General features: G+C 36.7%; 1 protein-coding gene across 3 annotated transcripts; it reads left to right on the top strand.

The window, feature by feature from the left end:
* The first annotated feature begins 3,400 nt into the window (after window positions 1-3,400).
* On the top strand, window positions 3,401-20,958 carry rundc3b (RUN domain containing 3b). 3 transcript variants are annotated; one of them, XM_007556162.2, is made up of 11 exons: window positions 9,451-9,667; window positions 13,204-13,319; window positions 14,739-14,872; window positions 15,313-15,398; window positions 15,479-15,568; window positions 16,450-16,530; window positions 17,612-17,786; window positions 18,068-18,225; window positions 19,192-19,338; window positions 19,773-19,834; window positions 19,910-20,958. In XM_007556162.2, exons 1-11 carry the CDS (start codon window positions 9,591-9,593, stop codon window positions 20,053-20,055), a joined length of 1,272 nt encoding a protein of 423 aa, XP_007556224.1. In that variant the 5' UTR covers window positions 9,451-9,590; the 3' UTR covers window positions 20,056-20,958. The 3 variants fall into 3 exon arrangements, with proteins under 3 accessions (XP_007556223.1, XP_007556222.1, XP_007556224.1); XM_007556161.2 differs by lacking the exon at window positions 9,451-9,667 and adding an exon at window positions 3,401-3,618 and having other exon boundaries at window positions 19,773-20,958; XM_007556160.2 differs by having other exon boundaries at window positions 9,450-9,667; window positions 19,773-20,958.
* Window positions 20,959-21,183: the final 225 nt, after the last annotated feature.

The raw sequence follows: 21,183 nt of genomic DNA, 5'->3' as shown, positions 1-21,183 counted from the left end.
TACAAAATGATGATGGAATGGTTTTATTTCCCTTTTTTTTTAATGTGTCGTGACAAAAGTTCACATTGGTGAGAACTCAAACAACTTAGTGTTTTAGTATAATTATTTTGTTCTCTCAGACATTATCTAGTCACATTCTTCCCTCTGCTACCAAAGTTCATGTCTCACCTGCTTCACATGCCACTGATCACCTCCCCAGCTTTTAAAAACCAGTTTTTATTGACTATTGGTGTTTCTGTGTTTCTATTTTTTTAAAATTATTTTCTTGTTTATTTGTGTTCAGTTTTTTTTGTTGGTTTTTGTCTGTTATACTTTATTTACTCTGTATCAGTCTTTCCTCAATTGTTCATTTATGTTTAGATCTGTCTTTGGTTAAATCTTGTATTTTATTTTACTCCTCATTTCTGTTTATTGTTAGCATTTATGTTACTCTTCCTCTGCTCTTCTTGTGCCATCACTCTTTCTCTCCCTCGGTCTGCCTGTTTGGTCTCCACTCTAAGCTGCATCCTGTTGCTAATCAGCCACCTGTTCTCTGTTATCAAGCTCCTCAGTAATAAAGATCCTCATTTTCTGTCTCTCACTGCTGATTTCTTTTGCTTGCTCAGTTCCCTGTCTTGCTACTCCTTCCATGTCTTTTGTTCCTTGTCTTTTTCTTGCCAGGATTTTATGTTCCTTTTTTATTATTTTCATTAAGCATTTCAACACCTAGTGCTGCCTCAGCCTGGTTTGAATGTTGGGTCCAATAATCACCAAAAACATGACAATCTTTCATAAGTTTCACACAGTAGCTTGCTATAATTATGGCCCATTCCTAAAACTGAAGCATCTGATGATGTTAGCAAGGTTTGTCTCACAATTGTTACACTAGATTTAAAAATATAACAACTTGTACTTTTCCATTAGGCCCAAAACTTAAAAATGTTCATTTTAATTAATTATATAACACAATTGATTTTTTTTTTCTAAACATACAATAAATATTCCGGAACCATTGTTTTCACACATTCCTGGTACACCCATTTTGCTGACGCACAAGCGACTTCCACAAACGTCGATGTACAACAAAGCTGCTTCTCTTGGCCATCTGATGGGACACTGGAAAATATTTTTGATGCGTGCAAGTTGTGCTGAAAGGAGTTGGCCTCACTGAAGCTATTCAAGTCAAAAATGGTATCTTAAAACAAAACATGTTGCAGGAAGCAGATGTACCAAACGCTAATGTCAGCACCCACAGTCCACATTCCTGTATTTTTATTTTTCCAAACAAGTTGCATGAATAATCAAAGGTAACAGAAACACATGAGAACTGAATGGGTCTGATAGCACTTTGCACCAATCTGATGGTTGAATAGCCAAGTAACACAATTAACTTTACATGTCTTTGTTGTTGAGCTCATATGTCTAATTATTTAATGATGTCGTAGCAAAAAGGGGTTTTAAGTTGAAAATTTTGTTCATAAATAGTTTTCAATCAAATTTATTAATCTATTAAACATTTTAATCGAGTCCCAGCTCTACTTCTTTTAAATAAAATCATGTCTGCTCCTCGTAAGCTATTGCTAGCGAACAACATGTGCCATTTTATGACCGGTGATCACTACTTTGCTAAAGACAAAATGAATATATCCTAACCTTTCATGTGTTTCGAATCCCAGCGGGCAGTAGACCAGTAAAATATCCAGACTTTGTAGTGGTTGTCATATTTTCCGCTAGCCTTCCGGTCCTGCTGCTAACTGTCTTGTCAGAGAAGCACTGTCCGTGCTTTAAATACCTGAGTTATTTTTACACTCTTACAGTGGAGCCATTTATTAAATTGGAAACTTAGCTCCACTGTAACTTTGCTGGGTACACAAATATTTAAATTGCTTTATTATTAATACATATCTGTGAATATCCAATGTTGTTTCAACAACAATTTGGCAAATTATCCGATCTGAAGGATCAGATCATTTGTTACTATATCATCAAAAATAAAGAAAGTATGCAACTAAAAATAAACCCTTTGTGTAAAAAAAAAAAACGAGGAAAAGTGAAATGTTGACACTGGAAACCTTGTCACAAAAGATCCATTAGGGGGCGCCACACATATATACAACGCGTTATTTGTAATTCAGCTTCTCGCCAGAAAGTATGTGAATGAAATAAAGAATTCAGAGGGACATTTAAAAAATGAACCCTACGACCGAAAAGTGAAAATATAAAGTAATTTGGAACATATGTTTGAAGATTTGCCAGATTTATATTCCAACAGATTAAGTGTTGTAATTTTGGCTGAAAAGTCTCTGGACAAAAATATATAAACCAACACAAAACATAGCACAGCAGCTAAACTCTCACAACTACGAGTAGAGTAGGAGACAGATCTTACAACTGCTTCTGTAACCAAAACTGACATCACATGATCTGACAGGAAGTAATTTGCCGCACTTCAAAATGTCCCTCAACTTTTATTCCCTAATAAATTCTTTGGACATCATAATTAAATATCTAATGCTAACTAATCTTATCTGATCTCACCTTTGGTTACTTCGTTTCAATATGTACCATAAAGTAAATGTTTATAATTCTGGATTCTGTCAAATGTCACCTTTGACCCTTAATGGCCATCAAAACATATGTATTTGTTTTGAAGAGAAAGAAAGAAGACATATCCACTCATTTGAAAAAGAAGCTTCTTGCCGTATAAAATCAATAATATTGCATAAAAATAAATGAATAAATGAGTAAATAATTTCTGCCCTTTATCCACTGGGTGAAGAAAGGTTTGGATAATCAACAAATAGGTAGACACAGTAAAAAATAGTAAAATAAATAAATAAAAAGATAAAACCATGATTTTTTTTCTAAAATGTTTCTTACATTGAGCCACAAGGGGTAAAGGACTCTCCTTAAATGTATTTATGAATGAATGAATGAATGAATGAATAAATAAATAAATAAATGTAAGTAGTATAACGATGATCTCCTGAAAGATAAGCTGAACATGTTAAAATAGAAAGCAAAATAAAAAGAGTAGCAGGGGACAGACATGATACTTGGTTGAGTTTAGTTATTCTTATTTAAAGCCACTAGATGGCGTTCTAGGACTTTCTACACATTTCAAAAATGGAGTTTAAGACAATCACAAATAAAAACTGATCCCAGTATAAAAAAACATTACCCCATATTAAAATAAGAACATATTTGATGTATATTACACATAAACAATGAACTAAATATCTGCATAAAACCAAGTCTACTTAGCTTTATAAACTTAATAGTTTGTGTATTATTATTATTATTATTATTATTATTATTATTATTATTATTATTATTAGTTCTAAATAAGGAGCAGTAAAATATTTGGTAAATTTCAGATGCTATTATTTTGAAAGAGCCAACAGGAGGCGCTCTGCGCGTCTTTTCAGTGTTGTCCTCTTGCTCTCTCTTCTCCACTGGAGCATCTTCGGCTCCGTGGTGACGAACACCGCTGGTCCTGCCCTCGTTCTGAGGCAGCAGAGTGGGTCACCGCACCGCCGCAAACGCCAGCCGGGGCCGGAGGATGGCGTCGCTCAGCCGCAAGCGGGGAGCGGGCAGGAGCGCCGTGGTGGAGAGGAGGAACCTGCTCACAGTCTGCAGGTAGAGGATTCTGTCCTGCTGATTTCTTTTCATGATAAGGAGGATTAACTGCGTCTGCTGCTGGATTGTTGGCAGAGGATTGTTGTTGTTGTTGTTTTGTTTTTTTTTTTAGATCCAGTGGTTTGTTTTTAATTATAGCAAGACTAAACAAAGCTCATGAGTCGCCTTCTGCTAAATGAGGTCTGATTAGATATGTAAAGTGGGTATGTGGTGGTTTGCCTGTGCTGCACAGTAGCTTAATGTCATCCAGTTTATCTCAGTCACACACCAACAGCCTCCTGAGTTCTTCATGAAACATTCATACACTCATATTTCTGTTTTGATACATTCACTTCAGTGCACGGCTAAAGCTACAGCCTTACAGACCCAACGCAAAGATTTTGCTCTTTATATTTAAGTAGGTGAGCAATTCAGTTAGTGCAAAAGCTTATTTAAAAGCCAAATGCAGCTTAAATAAAGAAATCTGCATCATAGTGTAAATGTTTAGTTGTATGTGCTTGCTCACTTTTAAAAAGCAGAGAGATTATAAGAAAGGCTGATGCTGAGGTGAGCAAACACTTGTCATCTGCTTGTATTGCCTGCCCTATTTCTTGTCATTTACTGTTCAGAGTATTGATTTACGGCCCTTTGAGTCCTGCTGGCAGATGTCAGATCCTGACTGGCAGTCCCCAGTGAATGTTTTTTGACAGTAAACACATCATAAAAGGAGGAGGAACGTGTGGGGGTGTACGTCTTTTTCTGTCTTGGCAGTAGCTGTTCAGAAAACAAACCTGGTAATAGAGCAGTCTGCTTCACGCTTGTGGAAAATGAAAAGCAACCTTTCTTCAAGAATGAAGCATTAATACAATTAAAACTGGCTGCTACTCACTGATGAGGATGGGTGTTTTGCCAAACTGTCCCTGCCTCCACATTAGTCATCGTTAATGCTGACTGGCCTGACTGGGGGAGTAAAAAGAGCAGAGAAAATACAAAGTATTTTATAATGAACAAGACCTATTGGGAAATTAATTAGTAGGAACAAAATATTTACTTTTGATGTGCTGATATCCAGCTGATAACTTGCATTTAACACAATTGACCTTATTCATTTGTATTTATTTTGAATGTTTTAAAGATGTTATTGTTTTTAAAGCTTTCTAGCACTATAATCTATTTTTATCTAGTATAAAACATTCGTATTATCACTCCTTATCTGTGCATCAGCTGACCAGTTTCTCCATGTTTCGAGGAGAAAACAGAGGTAACTGTGGCTTGTTGCTCCTAATTTATTCCATAGTTTATCCATAAAAAATGTTAATTTTTGAATCTGTTCTGTTTATTTTGAAGGTTCCCGTTTTCACCTTAAAATGAATAAAAATAAGATCTCTGATTTCAATGAATTGGAGTTTTGCGGCTGCATAAAGTAAATGTTTAAGATATCAAATCTGAATTTTTTTTTTTTTCAAATTGCCTGACATTGCTCAACTGCAACATCAACAAATTAATAGATATGTATTGTGTTTTTGTCATTTATAAAGTTAAATGTTTGCAGTGATGGATGCATAAAGGAGCAACTTTGTGGCTGTAAGAGAGAAGACANACGTTTGCCTCAGTCCTCTACGTTTGCCTCAGTCCTTTACGTTTGCCTCTACGTTTGCCTCAGTCCTCGCACGCACAAGGGTTAAACTACCAATGCCCTGCAATTAAATTCCAGACTGATTAAGATGATCTCAAGGGAACAAGGTAAAAGGGTATTTTATCTAATTCAGCATCATGCACTATCTTTGTGCAGTATTTTATTACCCATTTTACAGTTTTTTGTAAGATAATATAAAATGGATCCACATATCCTATTTTAAAATTGCAATATCATTGCTATTGCTTCAATTATTGTCTCCCTTGGTTTATGACACTAAAATCACCCGTGACTGTAATGTTGTCATGGTGGAGGTCAAAAGTTCAGCTGTCAATCCTCAATCAGTTATCAAAAAGAATCTCAGCTTCACAAAAAGCATAATCCTCTTACCTTTAAAAGGTTGTAACTTCATCGCTCCTTAAACTCTGACTCTGTGTGAGTCACAGATAAGAAGCACCATAAAGCAAATACTTGACATTATGTTTTTATAAGCACAGATGAGCAGTTTTACATGCAGTAATTAGGCAAAAGGGGGGCACAAAATGAGGGACATTTTATGCTGTAACCTACAGTTGAATCACACTCTTCTTCACTGACGTTCTGCAGTGTGACACAAAGGTCGTCCTGTTCACATCGGGGTCACGTTTTTTTACCTTTGCTTCCTGTCACAAGCTCATGAGAATCTTCCGTTCTGTGGTTTTGTTAGCACTTTGATTCGAGCATGAGCGCGTGGCCCAGCTCTAAAAACGTCAGACTGTTCTGAAACTAAACCCACAAACAGAATCTTTACTACAACATGAGAATACAAAATGATGATGGAATGGTTTTATTTCCCTTTTTTTTTAATGTGTCGTGACAAAAGTTCACATTGGTGAGAACTCAAACAACTTAGTGTTTTAGTATAATTATTTTGTTCTCTCAGACATTATCTAGTCACATTCTTCCCTCTGCTACCAAAGTTCATGTCTCACCTGCTTCACATGCCACTGATCACCTCCCCAGCTTTTAAAAACCAGTTTTTATTGACTATTGGTGTTTCTGTGTTTCTATTTTTTTAAAATTATTTTCTTGTTTATTTGTGTTCAGTTTTTTTTGTTGGTTTTTGTCTGTTATACTTTATTTACTCTGTATCAGTCTTTCCTCAATTGTTCATTTATGTTTAGATCTGTCTTTGGTTAAATCTTGTATTTTATTTTACTCCTCATTTCTGTTTATTGTTAGCATTTATGTTACTCTTCCTCTGCTCTTCTCGTGCCATCACTCTTTCTCTCCCTCGGTCTGCCTGTTTGGTCTCCACTCTAAGCTGCATCCTGTTGCTAATCAGCCACCTGTTCTCTGTTATCAAGCTCCTCAGTAATAAAGATCCTCATTTTCTGTCTCTCACTGCTGATTTCTTTTGCTTGCTCAGTTCCCTGTCTTGCTACTCCTTCCATGTCTTTTGTTCCTTGTCTTTTTCTTGCCAGGATTTTATGTTCCTTTTTTATTATTTTCATTAAGCATTTCAACACCTAGTGCTGCCTCAGCCTGGTTTGAATGTTGGGTCCAATAATCACCAAAAACATGACAATCTTTCATAAGTTTCACACAGTAGCTTGCTATAATTATGGCCCATTCCTAAAACTGAAGCATCTGATGATGTTAGCAAGGTTTGTCTCACAATTGTTACACTAGATTTAAAAATATAACAACTTGTACTTTTCCATTAGGCCCAAAACTTAAAAATGTTCATTTTAATTAATTATATAACACAATTGATTTTTTTCTAAACATACAATAAATATTCCGGAACCATTGTTTTCACACATTCCTGGTACACCCATTTTGCTGACGCACAAGCGACTTCCACAAACGTCGATGTACAACAAAGCTGCTTCTCTTGGCCATCTGATGGGACACTGGAAAATATTTTTGATGCGTGCAAGTTGTGCTGAAAGGAGTTGGCCTCACTGAAGCTATTCAAGTCAAAAATGGTATCTTAAAACAAAACATGTTGCAGGAAGCAGATGTACCAAACGCTAATGTCAGCACCCACAGTCCACATTCCTGTATTTTTATTTTTCCAAACAAGTTGCATGAATAATCAAAGGTAACAGAAACACATGAGAACTGAATGGGTCTGATAGCACTTTGCACCAATCTGATGGTTGAATAGCCAAGTAACACAATTAACTTTACATGTCTTTGTTGTTGAGCTCATATGTCTAATTATTTAATGATGTCGTAGCAAAAAGGGGTTTTAAGTTGAAAATTTTGTTCATAAATAGTTTTCAATCAAATTTATTAATCTATTAAACATTTTAATCGAGTCCCAGCTCTACTTCTTTTAAATAAAATCATGTCTGCTCCTCGTAAGCTATTGCTAGCGAACAACATGTGCCATTTTATGACCGGTGATCACTACTTTGCTAAAGACAAAATGAATATATCCTAACCTTTCATGTGTTTCGAATCCCAGCGGGCAGTAGACCAGTAAAATATCCAGACTTTGTAGTGGTTGTCATATTTTCCGCTAGCCTTCCGGTCCTGCTGCTAACTGTCTTGTCAGAGAAGCACTGTCCGTGCTTTAAATACCTGAGTTATTTTTACACTCTTACAGTGGAGCCATTTATTAAATTGGAAACTTAGCTCCACTGTAACTTTGCTGGGTACACAAATATTTAAATTGCTTTATTATTAATACATATCTGTGAATATCCAATGTTGTTTCAACAACAATTTGGCAAATTATCCGATCTGAAGGATCAGATCATTTGTTACTATATCATCAAAAATAAAGAAAGTATGCAACTAAAAATAAACCCTTTGTGTAAAAAAAAAAAACGAGGAAAAGTGAAATGTTGACACTGGAAACCTTGTCACAAAAGATCCATTAGGGGGCGCCACACATATATACAACGCGTTATTTGTAACTCAGCTTCTCGCCAGAAAGTATGTGAATGAAATAAAGAATTCAGAGGGACATTTAAAAAATGAACCCTACGACCGAAAAGTGAAAATATAAAGTAATTTGGAACATATGTTTGAAGATTTGCCAGATTTATATTCCAACAGATTAAGTGTTGTAATTTTGGCTGAAAAGTCTCTGGACAAAAATATATAAACCAACACAAAACATAGCACAGCAGCTAAACTCTCACAACTACGAGTAGAGTAGGAGACAGATCTTACAACTGCTTCTGTAACCAAAACTGACATCACATGATCTGACAGGAAGTAATTTGCCGCACTTCAAAATGTCCCTCAACTTTTATTCCCTAATAAATTCTTTGGACATCATAATTAAATATCTAATGCTAACTAATCTTATCTGATCTCACCTTTGGTTACTTCGTTTCAATATGTACCATAAAGTAAATGTTTATAATTCTGGATTCTGTCAAATGTCACCTTTGACCCTTAATGGCCATCAAAACATATGTATTTGTTTTGAAGAGAAAGAAAGAAGACATATCCACTCATTTGAAAAAGAAGCTTCTTGCCGTATAAAATCAATAATATTGCATAAAAATAAATGAATAAATGAGTAAATAATTTCTGCCCTTTATCCACTGGGTGAAGAAAGGTTTGGATAATCAACAAATAGGTAGACACAGTAAAAAATAGTAAAATAAATAAATAAATAAATAAAACCAAAGATAAAACCATGATTTTTTTTCTAAAATGTTTCTTACATTGAGCCACAAGGGGTAAAGGACTCTCCTTAAATGTATGTATGAATGAATGAATGAATGAATGAATGAATAAATAAATAAATAAATGTAAGTAGTATAACGATGATCTCCTGAAAGATAAGCTGAACATGTTAAAATAGAAAGCAAAATAAAAAGAGTAGCAGGGGACAGACATGATACTTGGTTGAGTTTAGTTATTCTTATTTAAAGCCACTAGATGGCGTTCTAGGACTTTCTACACATTTCAAAAATGGAGTTTAAGACAATCACAAATAAAAACTGATCCCAGTATAAAAAAACATTACCCCATATTAAAATAAGAACATATTTGATGTATATTACACATAAACAATGAACTAAATATCTGCATAAAACCAAGTCTACTTAGCTTTATAAACTTAATAGTTTGTGTATTATTATTATTATTATTATTATTATTATTATTATTATTATTATTATTAGTTCTAAATAAGGAGCAGTAAAATATTTGGTAAATTTCAGATGCTATTATTTTGAAAGAGCCAACAGGAGGCGCTCTGCGCGTCTTTTCAGTGTTGTCCTCTTGCTCTCTCTTCTCCACTGGAGCATCTTCGGCTCCGTGGTGACGAACACCGCTGGTCCTGCCCTCGTTCTGAGGCAGCAGAGTGGGTCACCGCACCGCCGCAAACGCCAGCCGGGGCCGGAGGATGGCGTCGCTCAGCCGCAAGCGGGGAGCGGGCAGGAGCGCCGTGGTGGAGAGGAAGAACCTGCTCACAGTCTGCAGGTAGAGGATTCTGTCCTGCTGATTTCTTTTCATGATAAGGAGGATTAACTGCGTCTGCTGCTGGATTGTTGGCAGAGGATTGTTTTTGTTGTTGTTGTTTTTTTTTTAGATCCAGTGGTTTGTTTTTAATTATAGCAAGACTAAACAAAGCTCATGAGTCGCCTTCTGCTAAATGAGGTCTGATTAGATATGTAAAGTGGGTATGTGGTGGTTTGCCTGTGCTGCACAGTAGCTTAATGTCATCCAGTTTATCTCAGTCACACACCAACAGCCTCCTGAGTTCTTCATGAAACATTCATACACTCATATTTCTGTTTTGATACATTCACTTCAGTGCACGGCTAAAGCTACAGCCTTACAGACCCAACGCAAAGATTTTGCTCTTTATATTTAAGTAGGTGAGCAATTCAGTTAGTGCAAAAGCTTATTTAAAAGCCAAATGCAGCTTAAATAAAGAAATCTGCATCATAGTGTAAATGTTTAGTTGTATATGCTTGCTCACTTTTAAAAAGCAGAGAGATTATAAGAAAGGCTGATGCTGAGGTGAGCAAACACTTGTCATCTGCTTGTATTGCCTGCCCTATTTCTTGTCATTTACTGTTCAGAGTATTGATTTACGGCCCTTTGAGTCCTGCTGGCAGATGTCAGATCCTGACTGGCAGTCCCCAGTGAATGTTTTTTGACAGTAAACACATCATAAAAGGAGGAGGAACGTGTGGGGGTGTACGTCTTTTTCTGTCTTGGCAGTAGCTGTTCAGAAAACAAACCTGGTAATAGAGCAGTCTGCTTCACGCTTGTGGAAAATGAAAAGCAACCTTTCTTCAAGAATAAGCATTAATACAATTAAAACTGGCTGCTACTCACTGATGAGGATGGGTGTTTTGCCAAACTGTCCCTGCCTCCACATTAGTCATCGTTAATGCTGACTGGCCTGACTGGGGGAGTAAAAAGAGCAGAGAAAATACAAAGTATTTTATAATGAACAAGACCTATTGGGAAATTAATTAGTAGGAACAAAATATTTACTTTTGATGTGCTGATATCCAGCTGATAACTTGCATTTAACACAATTGACCTTATTCATTTGTATTTATTTTGAATGTTTTAAAGATGTTATTGTTTTTAAAGCTTTCTAGCACTATAATCTATTTTTATCTAGTATAAAACATTCGTATTATCACTCCTTATCTGTGCATCAGCTGACCAGTTTCTCCATGTTTCGAGGAGAAAGCAGAGGTAACTGTGGCTTGTTGCTCCTAATTTATTCCATAGTTTATCCATAAAAAATGTTAATTTTTGAATCTGTTCTGTTTATTTTGAAGGTTCCCGTTTTCACCTTAAAATGAATAAAAATAAGATCTCTGATTTCAATGAATTGGAGTTTTGTGGCTGCATAAAGTAAATGTTTAAGATATCAAATCTGAATTTTTTTTTTCAAATTGCCTGACATTGCTCAACTGCAACATCAACAAATTAATAGATATGTATTGTGTTTTTGTCATTTATAAAGTTAAATGTTTGCAGTGATGGATGCATAAAGGAGCAACTTTGTGGCTGTAAGAGAGAAGACAAGGCATTACTGTAGATGTGCAGCAGGAGCTTTAATTAGAAATAAGACATCGACTTTCCAAACTGGCTTTCTCTGGATGCTATTTATACAAAAGCGTAATGTGCAGCAGTTTAATTCAGATTGCCTTTCTGTGCTTTTCGTTTTGTTGCAGCAGCAAATAAAGGCTTCAAAGGTTAAAGATTGATTTAGTTGTCACCAGGCAGCTGTGACTGAAGACAGGAGCTGCAGTATTTACATTCTGGAGTCTCCCCAAAAAAACCCCAAAACTCTCATCCAAATAGTTTTTGTTTCCTGTGCAACACAGGGAACTGCATAGGCGAATGGGATGAGCATGGCAGCTAGATAGAAAATAATAAATATAGTTTTGCCTTGGTAAAGGTGGAAATGTTTGGTTTATTTCGTCGAGGTTCATAAATCGTTGTACCCAGGTCGGCTTTTGAGTAAGTCGGTAGATATTTGTAGTCCCATTTACAATTAAATTAAAGTATAAGCAAAAAGCGTGCTTATTAAAAGTCTGAATCTTTGTGTTGTACCTGACATTTTTCATTGGAGGATTTTAAATTGACAGAAAAAAATCAAACCTTTAATGTTTTTAAAGATACTTTCATCTGCATCAGCCGCTTGTGCAACTGGACCAGATTTATGCAATTCTTGAATTACATTCGGGGGCCCATGCAGAATTATTTTGAGGGCCACAGATGGCCCCAGCGCCACACTTTGGACACCCCAGCACTACACATACAGAAGCTAAGCAGACGATACTTTAAGTTGGTTCAAGTGAACCAGCTTTAAGTTGGTTCACTTGAAATGCATTAATTTGAATGTTGTACGGTTTGAATCCGAGCCTCTGTCAGAACAGCATAAAAAACTAATAAACATTAAAAACAACATTATGAAGAATTACGATGATGCATAATGACTAAATGAACAGATCTGAAATGTATTCAAAAAATACATATATTTAAATGTGCAAAAAAGAACTAGTAAATATTAAATTAAATACTTACATTGCCTTAATATCTGTGCGATATATATCTGGATTAATCTCTAGGATGTTATTGGATTCCTTGTCAATTTGTCAATCTAGTGTAGCTTTAATTTTTATTATTTAAATAACAAAGAGTTAATTTGCAGCCTTGTCAAAGTTCCTATAACTGGTTTATCGTGTTTCTTTGAGTAAACCGTTGTATCTCATTTAAGCACATTTTCAGCTTTTCATCTGGGATCTATGTGACATGGTGATGGCTCGGATGACAAAAACCATCATTTCAAAAGACGTGCTGCATTGTAGGTCATAACTTTGCAGTTTTCTGATGTCAGGCTGCAGAGTCCCCTTCACAGTAGTGTGCAATGATAAAACCTGAGAAGTGCTGAGTGCATCCTTACTGATTCAACGCTGTGGAGTTTGCTGAGCTCAACAGATTTGTTGTTCTAATTAATCTGCAAAGTTTTCGTTTAATGCACGGGGCATTTTTTTACAAATATAATGTAAATAGATTTGTAAAAATATTTTAAGGTTTCTGAAAGACAATGTAGGTGAGATTTATCTGGTGTTGCACAGGAAGCTCTCTGTCCATCGTCATCCTGCTGCCAAGCAACGAGGCGGAGCAGCAAGAGGCAGAGCGAGATTTGAAGTTAGATTATTTAGTTAGTGTCAAAGGCTACACGCAGTTTGACAGGATTCACAGAGCGCACATGTACACCCTGAAACGCATCGCAGCCCCGTGTGCCGACTTTCCTTCCTGGATAATTAGTTGAAATCAGATTAGATGGAGTCGCTTTGTGTGCTGCACGCAGTGGCCGGTTTCATCACCGAAGATTAATTAAAGCCTTGTCGCTGCTGCTGTGGACAGGTCTGGATATTATCTGCTTATAATCGATAATGGAAAGGTTTGACGTGGAATGAAAATATGTGGTTTTGAAATCTTTAGTAACATAATCTGGTGCGCATCTTGTTTCTGTTCAGGTTTTCAGTGAAGACTCTTCTGGATCGCTCCTGTTTCGAAACCATTGACGACTCTTCCCCAGAGTTTGTTAACTTCGTGTCCATCCTGGAGCGCATCCTCAGTCATCGGCTAAAAGGCACGTAAAGGTTATGAACACAGTTGAAGACGCCAATATGACGCTTTCCAGAAACATTTAAAGTGTTGCCTCATTCATTACAACCTCAAAGATGTTTACGATAAACCAGGAGCAGAAAGTAAACGCCCTCTGCAGTTTGCACCAGTATGAGACGTAGCAAACATGTGGGTAAAGGTCCTTTGTTCAGATGGGACCAGAATTTAATGTTTTTGCTTGCATTCAAAATAGGATATGTGGCATTTTCTATTTTAGGATTTTAAATGCTGAAAATGGAAGATGATGTGGCAGCATCATGCTGTGAGGATAACTTTCCTCAGCAGAGGTTGGAAAGCTGGCCTGTCAGACCACAGCTACAGCGGAGTGGTTAGATTTGGTCAGATTCCTGTGCTGGAGTGGACTGCACCTATATTTAACTGAAAACCTGTGGCGATTCTTGAATCTCATTCTCAGATTCTTTCCGTCCCATTTGGCTGATCTTGAGCTGCTTTGTAAAGGAGAACAGGAAAACAATCCAGTCTCATGATGCACAAAGCTGCTACAGATTTGCAGCTTCAGCTGCAGCAAAAGGTGGTTCTGCAGTTTTGACTCAGAAGTGAATATAGATACATGTAACACTTATCAGAATATTGAAAATCAGAAATCCTCCTTTTTTCATGTATTACTTTGTGTTGGTCTATCACAGGATTTATTATGTTGCCAATTTTAGAGAAGTTTCAGTAGACATCAACTAAGGCTATGTGACTCGTCAAGATGATTTGACTTCCGAAATGTAAAATCTACAATCAGTGTCAGGTTTAAATGTCAATCTATAAGATAAAATGTTAGTTTTTATTTTTCTATTTTACAATCTTCTCCAACTACTACAAACTCTAAAAAAAATGTATATATAATTAATGCCAGTTAGATGCAGACATTAACTCTTCTTTGTCATAATGTAATCTGTGTTGATCCCTTATAAGTCATTTAAATACTTTTTGATTAAATTCATGAAACTTTTTCAAAACTTGTGTAATAATGTGATTAATCTTCTCTAGTTCTGGTCGTCACTGTGCATTAATTTCATTTATATATGAGAGCGCACATTCAAATAGGAAGTTCAATCAAAAACAACAATTCAGTTGAAAATGATTGATATTGAATTAAATTCAGTTATTTATAAATCACATCTTTACAGTCCACTTCATATCCAGTTATGTAAAATCAAATTGAGTTCAAATTTAATCAGTCCAATTCACTCCTATATGATCCAGCTTTTACCTAAAGACAATACAATTAACTGCTACAATTTGTATTGCAGGTTAGTTTAATCTTATTTTTTTAATCATTCAAGCCAAACCAAACTATAGAAAATGTTTTTCAAATAAAAAAAAACAACAACAACAACAACAACATCCCTGTGTTCCCGTGTTTCCTGCTCAGGTCAAACGACGTGGTTTGGCTACGAGAGTCCTCGGAGTTTCTGGGATTACATAAAAGCGGCCTGCAGTAAAGTGCCTCATAACTGCATCCGAAGCATCGAGAGCATGGAAAATGTGCGATCATCAAGAGCAAAGGTGCAGCCCCCGCCACGCCGGCATCAAATAAAATGTTCCTGCACTGCACGGAGAGCTAGAGAAGAGCTGCAAGAGCATAAAGCATGGTGTCAGAAATGCATTTTATCTATTACAAAAATAAAAAAAGGCAGAATTTAGACTATTTGTGTATATAGAGAACATTGCTGTGACTCAAAAATGTAGCATATGTGATTTTAGAAAAATAAGAATTTGCCAAGATCCCTTCCCTTAAAAATGAATCTAATTAAGCAATTGGTTATCAATTTAACCTTAATGCCAATCAAATTTTTATTTAACTACATAAAGCTTACCAGTAAACATCACTGACATTTTTTAAATTCTATTTTAATACATTTAATGCAAACTTTTACTTCCTTTGACACATAAATCCACGTTTGGTTGTTTTTTTAGGGTTACATTTCTTGTCTGCGTCTCTGCAGGGAAGGGCGTGGATCAGGGTTGTTCTGATGGAGAAGCGACTGTCAGAGTACGTCTCCTTTGCGCTGAAGGACTTCAAAACAACCAGGTATTAAAAAAACCAAACATCTTAAATCTCTAATAATCTGTGAGCTGAATTCATGCTGATGATCTGTGTGTTTGTGTTAGGAGGTTTTTTGAGGAAGGTGCGATCATACTGGGAGAAGAGGCAGGGCTGTTGGCAGACACGCTCATTGGACTCAACACCATTGATTTCAGGTACTTATCATAATCTACTGTTGCAGATGAAGTGGTGAGACTTTCTCCCCTTCTGCTGTACTGATGCTGTCGTCTAGGCAGGAAGAGATTGTGGCCACTTTAATTACTGCAATGCAAAAATACAAAACCTTACCGAGTAATTTTGGTCTAGCTTCTAGTGCAAATATCTTAGTACATTTGAAATGAGACAAAACTAACTTACAAGTAACTTTTATCAAGATATAAGAGCTTGTTTTAAGCCAAGAACTGCTTATTATTGATTAAAAGAGGTACTAGTTTCACTGGCATATTATTTCACTTATAGCAACACATTTTTCCCACGTTATAAGTTTGGTCTTGTTTCAAATGTGCAAAGATATTTGCAACTAGAAACTAGACAAAAAAAAGTTGGTAAGATTTTGTATTTTTGCAGCGTGCTTGCTCAAAAAAATTGGACAAATCTTCAAACTTATACTTACACAACATCACAGTTGGCACAGTACATAAAATGTGCAACCTCTTACTGGGTTATTCAAGTTTGTATTTATTTTTTTCAAATGTGGCTTCATTCAACAGATTTATTGCTGAGACGCATTATTAGATCAAAGAAATATTAAACCAAAGACTAATTTCAATACTTCTTTTGCAAGGTATAGATGTAGTAATGTTAAAACTTTTACTAAAAAAAACTAAGAAAATAAAAGAAATGACAAGAATGCTCTTAATTTAAGTAATTAATCTATCTCTCTACAGTATTAAAATTTGACTGGAAGGAGGAGCTCAGGTGATAGATGCATGGCCATCTTTTAAGACCCCAAAGGTTTTAGTACTTTGTAAAAATGCTGATTAAAAATACAGAATAATCTGTGCTTTGATTTTCAATCTTATTTTCTCTTTTTTAGTTTCTGTCTTAAAGGGGAGGGTCTGGACGACAGCTGTCCTGCAGTCATCGACTACACGCCTTACCTGAAGTTCACACAGAGGTAAATCCAAAGAAATTATTCACATCAAACCGGTGTGACACTCTTAGGACCGCAAATAAATGTCAAAGAAAAAAAAAAAAGACCAATAAAAAAGTAGATATTTTTGCAGAAGGAATATAGTAGGCGGATGTTCTTAATACACTACAATACCCTTATTGGTACCTTTGCTTGCAATGCTTTGGTTTCACAAAGTCAAGATTTACTATTTACTTTATACTTAAAAAGTAAAATATAAATATAACTTAAAAACCATACATCAATAACTATTTATTTATCTCAATAGACACCAATATTCAATGTGTAGTATATTCACTGCCACCCGCACAGCATTCTGGGTGATGTAGATAGAGGAAAGACTTTGGCTGCTCAACCTCTCACACGCAGCAAGTTTAGTGGTATCAACTAATGCTCCGTGGTTACCTAGCAACTCACTTACTCTTTGGTTACCTAGCAACAACCTGTTGAGTAACTTGCATAGCAGCAGTTTCAGGTTTCGCCGACGTGCCTCATCACTGCTTAAAAATAAAAATTGGCGGGAAGTGAAAACTGTGGCCAAAACAGGAAAGGTCACGCCACCAGTTTGGCAGTATTTCAGATATTTAAAACAAAAAATAATCAATAATTATTGATGTAGACTCATATGAATCGCTAATACGTATGAGTTTTTCAGCCATATTGAGGTGGCAAGAACTCTTAAAAAGATTTTTTTCCTCAGAGAAAAAGAGTACTGAAATTAAAGTCATATTTTAAGTGTTATAAAAAAAAAATCTTCATAAAGATTTTTGAACAAAATGAGCACAAAATGCTAAGAATTGTGGACAGTTTTGCTGTAAAGCATAAGCACAACAAACTGTGGTGCGCTTAAATTGTGGGTAAATAATAATAATAAAAATTGCAGACAAATTTTAAGAAATAAACAAAATTATATCTCATCCAGTCTCCTACTTGCATAATTTCATTTAAAAACCCAAGAACTTTTGCCTGCTGTCAGGGAGTGAGATGAAGTGCAACAGAAGGTCAGACGTGTGTCAGTTTGGCCAACATGGCTGCATACTGATATGAGGTCTGGCTCCCTGTGCAGCGCAGACAGCATCAGCAGCGATGAAGAGGAGATGAGGACTCTGGGAAGCAGCGGCAGCGAGAGCAGCACCCCTGACAAGACGGCCACCGCCGCATCAATCTTCACCGAGCAGAGCAACTTGGTCAGCAAGTGCAAACGCTTTGAGCAGAAGTATCGCATGGCTCTGGAGCAGAAGGTGTGTTGTTTTGTGTTGCTTTGTGTCGGGTGACGTTATATGAGACAGCGTGACATTTCCACGTTAAGTAGCCAGCTGGCTTTTGAAATGCCAAGAAAGAAACAACAGGATTACCGCTCCTGCTAAGTCTAAAAATGTGCTTTTTTTTCTTTTTCCTGCCACGTTTTGTTTGTATTTAGTGAAAACAAACGTGTCAGATATGCATTAGCACAGCGGCGCCTTCATGAGAATAAACAAACAAGTCTGTCTTGTGTGTGCCTGTGTGTGTTTGCTCGCCTCAGGGTTACCTGGAAGAGCTGGTCCGTTTGCGGGAAGCTCAGCTGTCGGAGGCCGTTTCTCATAACAAAGCCCTTCAGCAGAGCCTGGCAGACACACACCTCTCACACACACTGGAGAAACAGCAGCTTGAGTATATCATAGTGGAACTGCAGAACCAACTGTGAGTCTTCTTTAGAGGGGGTTTGTGTCTGTCGGTGTGTGTGTGTACGCGTGGCTGAGAGCTTCGAGGCAAATCTTACTGCAAACTTGACATTTAGAGCAGCAAGAGCCCTGGGGGCTGCAGGGGTTTGTTATGTCTCAGGATGCACTTTTGACATGGTGAGAAATTGTGTTTATGAGCAAAACTAAACTATAGCATCTCGCAAGTTTTCCCAACCTCTAGATGATTTCTATATCTTATAAAGCGTATGATTTTTATATGAGAAACTGATGCAGTTTAGTAAATAGAATAGAATAGAATAGAAATACTTTTTGTTATCCCACAATGGGGAGAATAACTGTGACAGGCAATAACAGCAAATAGACTCACACAAAGATAGGACATAAAATATATACCAAATCACAATACCGTTGTTTTTGTTTGTTTGAAACGCTACACAAATGTTCCCCAATAAAGACACTGAACTGAAATTTCAACATAAATACCATGTAGTTATATAAAAAAAATACTCCAGTCCAGATTAATGTGCAACTCAGTTGGTTAATAAAAAAAATTACAAAATATGCACATCTATTTGAGCAATAAAATATAGACTGTTTACAATCAGTGACAATAAAAGTTGTATAAAGTACAGTCGTACAGATACCATCATGGGCTTAAACACTGAGTTTCTTGAGAGCAGAGATGGTGATGGCAGCTCCAGCTGTACTTTATTTTCCTGCTGGAAGGTGAACCTTTAAACCGGTTTCACGTCTTTTGCAGCTTCTAACACTGGGCTATGTGAACTAGACATGATGGAGCAGAGCGACCTCTAGAAGAAGCAGGACGCTAGCCGTTTGACGCTCCTGCTGTAAACTGTAAAGTTTACCAAAGTAAACTTTACGGTTTACTTTGGTAATTAAATAATAATAATAATAATAATAATAATAATAATAATGCTGGCTTTGTCATTTTTCTGGATTTCAGGACTGTGCTGAAAAACAATGACTTGCGTTCCAGACAGGAATTAACAGCCCATCTGACCAATCAGTGGCCGTCTCCAGATGCCTTGGATGCCAATGCTGTTGCCTTGGATACGCTGCTGTACAGGAAAAGCACCGGGCAGTGGGAGGAGTACGTAATATGTGTTTGATTGTCCAGTTTCTCCAATTCATTTAACTCAACATGTTCTGATTGTCACTGATTTCCATATCGCATTTCACTTTTTTAAATGTTTACAGTGGTTTTGTTTTATCTGTATGATTCGAAAACCATAAAAAAATACAAATTATTACCTTTTAGATACAGCTGTCCAACAACTCAAAAGAGAACACATCAAAGTCCAGGCTTAAGGTGGCAGATACATTAAAGTTCCTGCAAAGTCTAAGACTTGCTTTAAGTTTGATACTGTTTGTAACTTTATCAGTTACTGAATTTGAAGAAAATTTCCTGTAGTAATTGTGGAATTAAGCAAATACAAGTAATTTCTGTAATCCTATCTGAGCTAAAACAGGAAAAGTTGAGTCTGATTTAATGCTACACACGGCTTCTTTTTCATTTTTGTGCAGGAAGAGTTTCCAGAGTCTGGAGCAGCTGTCTGCAGGCATGAGCCTCACATCAAACACACAAGGCAGGTCTCCTCTCATAAACAGAAATACCTGCTTTCTCCATCTCTTGCGCACTGAATGTGCACTTTGTTGTTCAGGTAAAGAGGAAACTCCGTCTCTCAGAGGCCTCTGTGGCTCCCTGACCTCGGTAGCCAGCTATAAATCTCTGGCCAGCCTGAGGTCCAGTGAGTGTTTGGCCAGTCCAGCGACAGAGATCAGCAGCCCAGGCGTCACTCCGTCATAGGAGACGGGACGTCCAAACAGCTCGTCAGTTCAAGAATTCAGAGGAGTCAGGAATTGATGCTGATTTTTCTGTTTTTTAACTCTGAATGAGGAGCTGGTGTAGCTCATCAACACCAAAAGACTGGAAACTGTCACAGCTGATGTAACTTTATCAACATGAGTTCAGATTAGTTTGCTTCTCGTCTGTGTGGCATAATTTCTCTCCCACTTTGGAACTGTGTCGATTTTAGAGCTGCTGTACGAATTTTCATTGCATATTTCACTGTTGCAGAGATGATTTGGAAAGATTGTGCTAAAAATACTGACTGTAGATCAGATCAGTTGCTACTTTCCTGCAGACTGAATGAAGCAATGTCATTTTCTGTTCTAATACAGAAGGATACTGGAGGTTAAACCACTGGTGTATTTAATTTAAGATGTAAATGTTTGTCTTTTGTTTTGCCACCAGTGTCAGTGTTGTGCATTTTGCATCGTCACAGGATTTTGTTCTCAGGTAATCATCCTGCACTTCTGGATTCTCTATAAAAACTAAGATGCAGTATTTCAATTTAATAGTTATCTACTGGCAAGTTGATATAATTTGTTTTTAGATGTTTGCATTGACTTGCATAAAAAAAACCAAGCATTTCCTGCTTTAGGACATCAGAATAAAGTAATTTGGATACGTGGTCACTAGCTGTTTACCTCGGCACTTGAATACGGTTTTATGCCTCCAACTTATTCCAGCAGACATTTGCACAGACATTAACTGGATACTTTATTGAACTTGTTTGCATTTTTTTTTATATTTTATTTTAAATAAACAACTTGCTTTCAAACACGTGTGCTGATGTCCACAGAAACAGGTGGAGTGGGAAGACGTGGAAATGCAGAGGAAATAAAATCAGAACATTGTGAGAAATCACATTTTCATGAAGTTCTTGTGGCTCCCGGTCGTCCCTCTACTTTAACAATTCGGTCAACATGGCTCTTTGGTGAGAAGCAGCAGGATAAAGCTATCTTCAGGCACAGTGCACATGATTCCAGAGAAAAGTCACATATCTGAGGATTCAGTACAAACCAAACTCTGGCTGCCATCTGCTGGCTGTCTCTTGCGTCCAACATGTAATCTCAACTTTGCTTTTACATG

The sequence above is a fragment of the Poecilia formosa genome, unplaced genomic scaffold, assembly GCF_000485575.1.
Source record: "Poecilia formosa unplaced genomic scaffold, Poecilia_formosa-5.1.2 Scaffold77, whole genome shotgun sequence".
Taxonomy (NCBI): domain Eukaryota; kingdom Metazoa; phylum Chordata; class Actinopteri; order Cyprinodontiformes; family Poeciliidae; genus Poecilia; species Poecilia formosa.
This window is presented reverse-complemented; position numbering and strand designations above follow the sequence as displayed.